General features: G+C 32.3%; 2 protein-coding genes across 2 annotated transcripts; both read right to left on the bottom strand.

Annotated features, from left to right (window-relative positions):
• Positions 1–331: 331 nt before the first annotated feature.
• On the bottom strand, positions 332–1935 carry LOC114741824 (cytochrome b561 and DOMON domain-containing protein At5g47530-like). The gene is made up of 2 exons (XM_028930086.1): positions 1722–1935; positions 332–645 (listed from the first exon to the last, which is right to left on the bottom strand). Exons 1-2 carry the CDS (start codon positions 1933–1935, stop codon positions 332–334), a joined length of 528 nt encoding a protein of 175 aa, XP_028785919.1.
• A 2008-nt stretch (positions 1936–3943) lies between these two features.
• On the bottom strand, positions 3944–9861 carry LOC114741819 (cytochrome b561 and DOMON domain-containing protein At5g47530-like). The gene is made up of 4 exons (XM_028930083.1): positions 9441–9861; positions 7897–8366; positions 5185–5439; positions 3944–4317 (listed from the first exon to the last, which is right to left on the bottom strand). Exons 1-4 carry the CDS (start codon positions 9634–9636, stop codon positions 3985–3987), a joined length of 1254 nt encoding a protein of 417 aa, XP_028785916.1. The 5' UTR covers positions 9637–9861; the 3' UTR covers positions 3944–3984.
• Between the last annotated feature and the right edge of the window lie 847 nt (positions 9862–10708).

Genomic DNA, 10708 nt, shown 5'->3' with positions numbered 1-10708 from the left:
TGGCTGGGAAAGCCCTACATGTCCTCAAGAATAGTTCATGTAAAATCAATTTACAAAAGGATCCCAAAATGAAAGAAGCCACAAACAATACAAAATAGCCAAAATCTGAAAAGAAAAGAAAAACCCATATGACTGATCCTACTAATTCGGATTGTTTCTGTAACCATATAATCTGCATAATCAGAAAGAGATAAACACAAATAGTAGATGTCACCTATAGAATGGGACCCACCAATATGTATAGGCTTATCTAAGTACACATATCAGACGATCAGAAATCATACAGAATAATTTATCCAGCTAAACCTACGGCTTAGATTCAAACCCATCATTAACCCCCATTAACCCCGTTATTATTAACCCCATTTGGAATGGCCTCTGATCTTTTCCTCTTCAACACAATGATCCAAGTGTAAACTTCCAACAACACAGCAATTCCACCAAGACATGCAATAACCCCAATGTATGCACTTTTCCAGTTTTCATAACGATCTCCACAAGAGTTCACAAGTGCATCGAGGCCTTTAAATATGTTCACAATGCTGATGATTATTGTGGCGTATCCCACCAAGTAGTGGTAGAAATTCCAGAAGATTCTATATTTATGATCCTTGTTTGGCCTCAAAAACAGAGCAAACACCTGTATTCAATTGAGCATGTTTCTCTCAGTACCATTATACTCCTCCGGTCCTTAATATAGGACCCAATTGCTAAGTTGGTTTTGGTCCTAAATATAAGACTCATTTCTCATATTTATCAATTTTCTCTAAATTACCCCTATGAATACTCCATCAACTATAATCAAGTAGAAGATAGAGAGGGGTATTAAGAAAGATGATTATGGTATTTTAGGAAAAACATGTCACAATTTTTATAATTAACTAACTTACCTAACTTCCTTAATCTAATCAAATTAGTTAAATGGGTCATATATTAAGGATCAGAGGAGTAATATGTATTCAGAGAAGTTATCCACAACTAGAACATAATCGGAGTACGTTTTCTACCTCTCATGAGGTTGAGATTTTTTTTTAAACTTTATTTATTCTAAATAAAGTACATAAATTTTCTTTGGTTTTTTGGTGGAAATTATGGAATCTTTTTCTTCAGTTTTCAAATTATCTAGAGCAACCACCTGTATCATTGAGGTCCTGTTTGCTTCAACTCCTTGGGATTCCAATGCAATTCTTGGTTGACTTTAACCAGAGGAATAATCTCTTCATCATTCCTTAGGATTCATGATCTTATATGTGTTGATCCTCATTCCCACCTCTCTGTTACTCTCTCTAGTCCCAAATGCAAGAGGTAGGTAACTACTTGTATAGATTAAAGAAATTAGCTGAGTTAATTATTTGTAAAAAATATATAATGGTTTCTTAAAATATACTATTTAATGAGCATTTGAACTACCACTTGATGGAACTTCATTTGATATGCGCAATAACAAAGATAGTTTGGGAAAGAAATTATAAATTTAAAAGATAAAGTTAACTAAGATCTTACATTTAGAATCAAAATAAAACCCTTCACTAGCTCCTGTATTTAGGACTGGAAGGAATATTTCATTGCTCTCTTCTTAAAATATATCTATGGTCATTATCATTTTAGTCAATTCCATTCTCCACCACCCTATTATGTCCCATTCCATTCCTATCCTTTCTAACAACCAAACAGGACATCAGTTTTTCTCTTTATTTTACATGAAATGATACGCCCCTGAAGAGTTCCAAGGCAGAAGATGGTGATGCCAAGAGCTCTATGGGTGCCATACTCAACAGCAACAGAGTCATGGCCGAGTTTGAGACCATAGGCCCAGCCACCAACACCAACGATGTAGGCAGAGGTTTGGCAAATGACGTGAAGGTAAAACCAAGCACGTTCTGCTGATTTGAACACTTTCAAGTATCTTGCTATTATGGCTCCTATCGGCAGCATCGTCCCCCAGCTCACTGCATTCAACACTCCATGCACCTATTCATCATCATCATCATTTCACACCACACATTAATAACATGCTTTCCATTACCACATCATTAATCATTAATATCAATATATATATAAAAGAAATTACACTATTTATAAGTGTTAAATGCTAAAACTTCGCTTCAGATTGCGTGTAATATATGGATCCCACTTCCAATCAAACTAGTTTCTGCCTTGAACACCTTGTAAAACCATAACTAATGGTCGCAATTATCGTTGTCTTGCTTGCAGGTGCAACAAGTTGGAAGGACCAGTTGGGATTTTGCAAACTAATGGGACGCCATTTAGCCACAAATTGCGGCTAAACAGGGAATTAACTGAGAGCTATTAGTCCAAAAAAGTCTTTTTGCAGCTATTAAAAAATGACCTCTACATTGGTTCTATAACTATCTACACTGGTTGTTGTTTTAGCCGGTGTAGAAGGTGTTCTCAACACAGGTTGGTAATAGAACCGGTGTAAAAAAGTTAATAATCCCACATCTTATTTACAAAAATACCATCGGCTGCACTTTCCACACCATCCCTGCAACAATCGGCATAAAACCCACAGCTAAACTCAAGAGTCTTTACCAATTGGTTGAAGAAATCCCAAGATTGTGTTATTTTCTTTTTACACTTCAAATGTTATTAAATGATAATATTTTATCGAATAATGAAATATACCTTCTATGCCAAATATCAAACATTATTTCAAGAGTAGCTTTCAAATGCATCATTATCATACATGGGTTCGTTTAAAGACAGCGTGCCCACGTCAATTCAAATGTATAGTTTTTTTTTCCAAACTTTTTATTAAAAAAAAGGTTTGCAAATTATTGATGACAACAGGAAAAATAACATCAACCTTGGTTTTAATTTTATGTATGATATTGACATAAATTGATATTAATATCAACTGATGATTCACAATGACGATGATTGTTAAAATTTTTGTATTTAAATTATATAGAATCTAAACTTCTCTCATTGAATTTTAGATTTTCTATTTCATTCTATTTTCTTCTAGCTAAATAAATAAACCTGTTTTACTAATAGTACCTAACTCAAATAAATAACACCGCACTACTAAGTATTTTTATACGATAGTGAGTATTAGACTCTATAGGTACCACGTGAGTCTAAAGTGAAGGTAGACAAAATGAAAATGGTGAGATGAATATATAGTCATACTAAAAAAAAAATTTGTAATGAACATATACGTAAAAAAATTAGTGTGATTACTATTGATGAGAAGGTGGCAAAAATTGTTTGAGATAGTTTGGTTACGTGCAAAAAATATTTTTAAATGGGCAAGTGAAAAAAATTTATCAAATGGTATGAAATCCTCTTAAAAAAGACAGAGAACAATTTAGTGGTTAAGACTTTATTGTTGTCGTATTTATTTCTAAAAATGCCTCCTTTTCATTTCTTATTTTGTGGCAACTTACGTCATAATCGATATCCACACATTCTAATTAACAGATCATAACATATCAACTCATGCCTATAATTGAAGAAACTATAAAGACCCTGTAAATAAAATAAAAAACTATAAAAACGTAATTAAATAAAAGATGAAACTATAAAGACTCACGAATAAATTCTTCATATATAACTATATAATACAATCAAAGTCACTCAAAATTTTATACTAAGACTGCTCTGTAAAAGAATAAGCTCAATGCTAAACACATATATGGGTATACAGCTGGGAAGGCCCTACATACCTTCAAGAATAGTTCATGTAAAATCAATATACAAAAGGATCCCAAAATGAAAGAAGCCACAAACAATACAAAATAGTCAAAATCTAGAGAGAGAGAGAGAGAGAGAGAGAACCATGTGACTGATCCTACTAATTAGGATAGTTTCTATAACCATACAATCTGCATAACTAGAAAGAGATAAACACAATAGCAGACATCACCTGAGGAATGAGACCCACTAACATGCATATCCTCATCTAAGTACGCAAATCAGACGGTCAGGCATCATACAAATAAATAACTTATCCTACCAAACCTACGGCTTAGATTCAAACCCATCATTAACCCCATTCACTCCATTATTATTAACCCCATTTGGAATGCCCTCTGATTTTTTCCTCTTCAACACAATGATCCAAGTGTAGACTTCCAACAACAGGGCAATTCCACCAAGACCTGCAATAACCCCAATGTATGCGTCTTTCCAGTTCTCATAACGATCTCCATAAGAGTTCTCAAGTGCATCGAAGCCTTTGAATATGTTGACAATGCTGATGATTATTGTGGCGTATCCCACCAAGTAGTGGTAGAAGTTCCAGAAGATTCTATATTTATGATCCTTGTTTGGCCTCAAAAACAGAGCAAACACCTGTATTCAGTTGGGCAAGGGTTCTTTCAGTAACCATTATAATACGTATTCAGTAAACGTTAGCCACAACTAGAACATGTGAGTCTGTTCTCCACCTCTCAAGAGGTTGAGATTTTTCTATTGTGCTTATTCTAGATAAAGTACATGTTTCTTTATTTTTATTTTTTTTTGGGGTTGAAATGGTGGAGTTTTCTTTTTCAATTTTCCAAAAATAAATTATCTCGAGCAAACACCTGTGTCATTTAGGTCCTGTTTGCTTCAACTCCTTAGGATTCCAATATATTCCATCATTATATTCCAATCTAAGCATATTTTTATGATTTTATTCTAGTGTAATTTTTGGTTGACTTTAACCGTAGGCATAATCTCTTTCATGGCAATCATCATCCCTTAAAATTTAGGAATCTACATTCATCACTTTATGCATGTTAATCCTTATTCCCACATATCTATTACTCTCTCTAGTCTCAAATGTAGGAGCTAGGTAACCAATTTATAGAGATTTAAAAAAATTAATTTAGTTAATTATTTGTTTTAAAAAAAAGTGTGCCTGATTTTCCTAAAATACATAGTTATTTGTAAAACATGTGTTTATTTTCCTAAAATACACCTTTGGTCTATTTGTAAAAGGTGCGCTTGATTCTTCTAAAATACATGGTTACTCATAAAACATGTGAAGTCTTTGATTTGCTCATATATTTATGACCGGAAGAAATATTTCATTACTCTATTCTTACAAAAGTATGTCTATGATCACTATCATTTTAGTCAGTTTCATTCTTTACTGTCCTTGTTCTGTTCTGTCTCATTCCTATTGTTTCTAACCAAACAGGACGTCAGTTTTTCTTTCTGGGAAATGATACGTACCTGAAGAGTTGCCAGGCAGAAGATGGTGATGCCAAGAGCTCTGTGGGTATCATACTGAACAGCAACAGAGTCATGGCCGAGTTTGAGACCATAAGCCCAGCCACCAACACCAACGATGTAGGCAGAGGTTTGGCAAATGACGTGAAGGTAAAACCAAGCAGGATCAGCTGATTTGAACACTTTCAAGTATCTTGCTATTATGGCTCCTATTGGCAGCATCGTCCCCCAGCTCACTGCATTCAACACTCCATGCACCTATTCATCATCATCATCATCATCATCATCATCATCATCATCATCATCATCATTTCACACCACACATTAATAACATGCTTTCCTTTACCACATCATTAGTATCAAAAGAAATTACACTATTTATAAGTCATAAACACTAAAACTTGCTTCAGATTTCGTGCAATATATGGATCCCACTTCCAATCAAGCTAGTTTCTAACTTGAGCACCTTGTAAGACCATAGCTAATGGTCACAATTATAGTTGTCTTGCTTGCGGTTGCAACAAACTGGAAGAACTAGTAGGGATTTTGCAAACCACCAGGAAGACATTTAGCCACAAATTGCGGCTAAACAGGGAATTAACTGAGAGTTATTAGTGCAAAAGAGTCTTCTCACTGCAATTAAAAAATGACCTCTATATTGGTTCTATAACCATCTACACCCGTTGTTTTAGCTGGTGTAGAAAGTATTCTCGACACAGATTGCTGATAGACCCGGCGTAAAGAGTTAACAATCCCACATCTTATTTACGAAAATACCATCGTTTGCACTTGCTACCCCATCCCTGCAACAATCGGCATAAAAGGCCCTCTGCCGAATTGTTTTTTTTTTTGTTGTTGTTGTACTGGCAAGTAGTTATAATGCAGTTATCCTAGATCAACTCCACTTAATCTAGCATAAAACAAGACTGAAAACTAAGGTTACGTCTCTCTCTCTCCACACTCATCTAACAAGTATCACTTCAGGGAATCCAAGTGTTCATAAGAACATTAGCTATGGTTTTGCAAATCATAACACATCTAGTTGTGGTTTAAACTGTGGCTGAATGTGAAATTAACTGCAGCATAATACCATTTTGTGGTAGTCAAATATATCTATTACTGCTAAACCCTTAATCCATTAGTGGGTTAAGCGTAATATATATGCCATGTTATTTATAGGGATAATTAATCTCCAGGTCCTTATAGTTTCATCTGATTTTTAATTGGATCCTTATAAAAATTTTTCTTTTTATCAGATCCTTTTACTTTCGTGTGTTTTTAATTAAGTCATTCTATTTTTTTTTCTTTTTATCAGGTCCTTATAGTTTCGCTTATTTTTTAATTAGGTGCTTTGTAGTTTTTGAAAAATTATTTATTAACTTCATTCTTTAAAATTAATTTCATTTTTAAATTAATGATTATATAATTGGACAAAATAATTAATATAATCATTTAGTAATTAATAAATAATCAGAATAATAATTATACTTAAATATAAATTATTTATAATCATATTTTAATTTTAGAAAAATTTATTATTATAATTTGAATTTTATAATTATAAAAATTCGAATTGAAAATAAATAATATATTTGTTTAACTAAAAATTTAAAAGAATATTAACATAAGATTGTCACAATAATTTATTATTTTTAAAATGTTATTATTTGTAAAATAAAGAATAAAAACTACAAGGACCTAATTAAAAACAAAGTAAAACAATAAGGACCTGATAAAAAGAAAAAAAATTATAAGGACTTGATTAAAAATATATGAAAGTATAAGGACCTGATAAAAAGAAAAAAAATTATAGGGACCTGATTAAAAACTAATTGAAACTATAAGGACTTATATATTAATTATTCCTTATTTATAATAAAATTTTAAATATCATACTTGATTTACGAGCTAGGTTGTACACAAATGATTTTGAACTTAAAGAGTCTTTACCAATTGGTTGAAGAAATCCTAAGACATAAAGATTTCCAAATTCATGTGTTATTTTCATTTTACACTTCAAATATTATTATCTAACAAATAATGATAATAATTTAGCAAGTGATAAAATAAACCTTATATGCCAAATATCAACCGTAGCTTTCAAATGCATCATACATGGTTTTGTTTAAAGACAGCATGCCCACGTCAATTCAAATGTGTAGTTTTTTTTTTTTCCTCCAAACTTTTTTATTAAAAAAAAAGGTTTGAAAATTATTTGATGACAACAGGAAAAACAACATCACCATTGGTTTTAATTTTATATATGATATTGATACAAATTGATATTAATATTAATTGATGATTCACATTGATGATGATTGTTAAAATTCTTTTTATCTAAATTATATACTCCTATATATTTAACATAAGATCTGTTTAACTAATTTGATTTAATTAAGAATAAAAAAATTAAACAAGTTCATTAATTATAAGAAATATGACATTTTTTTCTTAAATTACTGTGATCATCTTACTGATTATTCTCTATTCGTAATTGATCATGATTGAAGAATATCAATAAAAGTAATTTTTAAAAAAATTCACAAATAGGTCTTGTAGCGAGGAGCAGAATCTAAATCCTAAAATCTAAATTTCTCCGATTCAATTTTAGATTTTCTATTTCATTCTTTTTTTTTTTTAAAGCTAAACAAACAAGTCCCTTCTGCTAATACCAAATTCAAATTCAGTCAAATTTGAACAAAAATGCCCACTTACATTTCTTTTTCTTCTGAGAGCATCGCCACTTGCAGCAGCTTGAGTCACACCAGACACCAGATCCAACGTCTCCTTCGAATCAGTATGCTCAGTGCTGAGTTCATGTCGTTGAGGCGTCGACCCAGCGAGAGGGCCTTCCTGCCACACATGGACCACTGACTCCGTTCCGCTGGGAAGCATCACCGTAGCGAAGATGATAACCTCATCGTTCACACGCGCCGCGCTCAAACCCGTCACGTTGTAGCTTATGTCTCCCTGGACCAGCTGAGTTTCTGATACGTCGCCGGAGGACCTTATCGGCGATGTATACACCGTCGGGACACCGGTGTCGCCGGATTCAGAGAGCGCCACCAGAGCTTGAGTTCCGGGCATGGCGGTGACGTCGTTGTTGTTAGGGTTGATTCCCCAGGCCACCCACCGGTTCGCTGTTGAACTGATTCCGCCATGCCTGTATGCAATCTCTAGCTTCCCTGTACGATACAATCAGACTATCTCAATTCCATCTCAAAATCTTGAAGAAACTCAGGTCGAAAGAGTGGGATTAGCATCCCGATTTTGACCCTTTGGTTTTACCCGAATTATCTTGACCCGGTCCGATTAACCGTTTGGCGTCCGGACCGGGTCACGCTCCATGTGTTTGGTTCGCCGGCTAATTAAATAAGCACAAAGAAATTTTTTATTCATATAAACTAATGACGTTGTTTTGAATTAAATGAAAAAGAATTAGATGAGTTAAATGTGGAAACTTTCAATTCAAGGAAATAATTAATTACTAATTAATTATTAATATAAGGAAGCAATCATAAGGCTGTATCACTAGTCAAGGGTTGGTTGGATAATTGATGAAAAAAAAAATAGAAAAGACGAGGTCGATATTTAATATTTAATCTTTTATTTTTTTGGGTACAAATCATCTTTTAATTTTTACAACTTAAAACTTTCAATTTTTACAACTTTTAATGATTATAGTGTCCAATTTTCACATTAATTTTCCACTCGATCCCTAAACTAATTATCTCATAGTATAAAGAAATTACAGTTTATCTCCTTAATTACGACACTAAAAGTTAAAAATCATAATACTCTTTTGCTTATAAATATAAAACCCACTTAATAATATAAATTATATTATAAAATATGTTTTATATTTATAATCGGAAAAGTATTTCTCAGACCAAGGCCTCCTTTTTTTCTCTTCCCTCCTCTCTCTCCCCTCTTTTCATCAAAATGTCAACAGAATTTTTTAAAATATTAAATCTCCACCAACGGTGCAGATGAGAAGAAGCGAGTAAGAGGAGGAAAAGTTCAGCAGAGAGTACAGAGAGATATCTTAGGCTTAAAAACTCAAACCAATAGCTGAGAAAAACGAATCAACAACACAAATTAGGAGAGCACCTGAGGGAGAGATTTCTTAGGCTTAAAAGCTAAAACTAATACCTGAGAACTAATTTAACAAAAAGAAATGAATTAACCTTAATAGTATATAATGAATTAAAAAGACAAAATTATCATATATTCAATCCAAAAAATGGAAAATAAATCACCTGAGGATTGATCATAGGACCAGTGAAGGAAGGCGCTCTGGTGAGGAAGGTCACGGCAAGTGGAGAAGTTTCTGTTGGCAGAGAAGGAATAAGAAGAGCAGGTTTGAGCAGAAGAATATGTGAACATCACAGAGCTCACAACACACAACGCTAGCACAAGTCTCATCATCATCGGTAACTTTATGATGAAAACCATATTTAAATTTCTGCAATTAGTTCTTCCTCTCTTCTTCCTCTTCTTCTTCTTCTTCTTCGTTCTTCCTTAAATGCCACGAGACACGATAGATCCCAGTTTCAGGGTTTGGTATGAATATATATATCAATCAAAGAAAGGCAACAAAGATCAGGTCAACTTTGGAGAGTTCTGACCAAACCCCAGAATAAAGCTTAATGTATATATATAATCTCTCTCTCTCTCTCTCTGTCTGTGTGTCTGGTGATTTGGAAGGGAAGGAGCAGGTGTGTATTTTTTATACAAAAGGTTTATTTTTTAAGGATTTGGTGGGTTAGGTGTAGTTTTCAGATATCACTTCTGTAGTTTGATTGATTCCAAAGCATAATCATAATAATAACAACTACATATTACATAGTACATTACCTTTTTTTCCCCTTTAATTTTACTTTAAAAGAGCCTAGATTCTTTTGTTTCTTAAATTTAATACAATTTTACAAAAATTTGACAAAGTTTTAATTGTAAACTTAATTTTTGTATTTAAAATTAGACCAGCTTAGTTTCATAAATCACATAGAATTTGGAAAATATGATTTTGCGGCTTATATTGCATTAATTTTTATTTTTGTTAAACAATCAGAAATTCTTATTTATTTTGAAAAAATATAAATAAGTTCCTGTTATAAATAAAAATGAAATATAAGTAACTTCATCAAAAATTTATAGAAATTTTATGTGATTTACTCTTAATTTCAAAAGTTACTTGTACAAATTTTAGAAATAGATGACAAGTTTGTGGTACAATTTTAGTAAAATTAGATGTGGGATCAATATATCACACATGATGTAAAAATTGAGTCATATTATTAATTACTTATAAATAATTTCACTGCATTGATCTTGATATGGGGATTTTGTGTTTTCTTTTTAGAAAAAATTGTTTACTTTATGGATATCCCTCATCAAAATAAAATAAATTATAGGATCTATGAATTACATAAGTAAATCCCAAAATAAAAAGCTGCATTATTAATTACTGATAAATAATACTTCCTTCAATATTTAATATATAAACTAGATAATTAATTTATAAAAA

Source organism: Neltuma alba, unplaced genomic scaffold (assembly GCF_004799145.2).
Source record: "Neltuma alba isolate B1F8T4 unplaced genomic scaffold, ASM479914v2 tig00003547_pilon, whole genome shotgun sequence".
NCBI classification, from domain to species: domain Eukaryota; kingdom Viridiplantae; phylum Streptophyta; class Magnoliopsida; order Fabales; family Fabaceae; genus Neltuma; species Neltuma alba.
The sequence above is the reverse complement of the archived record's forward strand: the minus strand, read 5'-3'. Positions and strand labels throughout refer to the sequence as shown.

What these genes read in the sequence shown, in the direction of transcription:
- LOC114741824 (XM_028930086.1), bottom strand. Translation starts at nt 1,935, where the DNA reads ATGCTGCCGATAGGAGCCATAATAGCAAGATACTTGAAAGTGTTCAAA. An exon ending in CATCTTCTGCCTTGGAACTC is followed by an intron (nt 646 to 1,721) that starts TTCAGGGGCGTA and finishes TGCTCAATTGAA; the next exon opens with TACAGGTGTTTGCTCTGTTT.
- LOC114741819 (XM_028930083.1), bottom strand. Translation starts at nt 9,636, where the DNA reads ATGGTTTTCATCATAAAGTTACCGATGATGATGAGACTTGTGCTAGCG. An exon ending in GTCCTATGATCAATCCTCAG is followed by an intron (nt 8,367 to 9,440) that starts GTGATTTATTTT and finishes TGTATCGTACAG; the next exon opens with GGAAGCTAGAGATTGCATAC. An exon ending in TCTGCCTGGCAACTCTTCAG is followed by an intron (nt 4,318 to 5,184) that starts GTACGTATCATT and finishes AACTGAATACAG; the next exon opens with GTGTTTGCTCTGTTTTTGAG.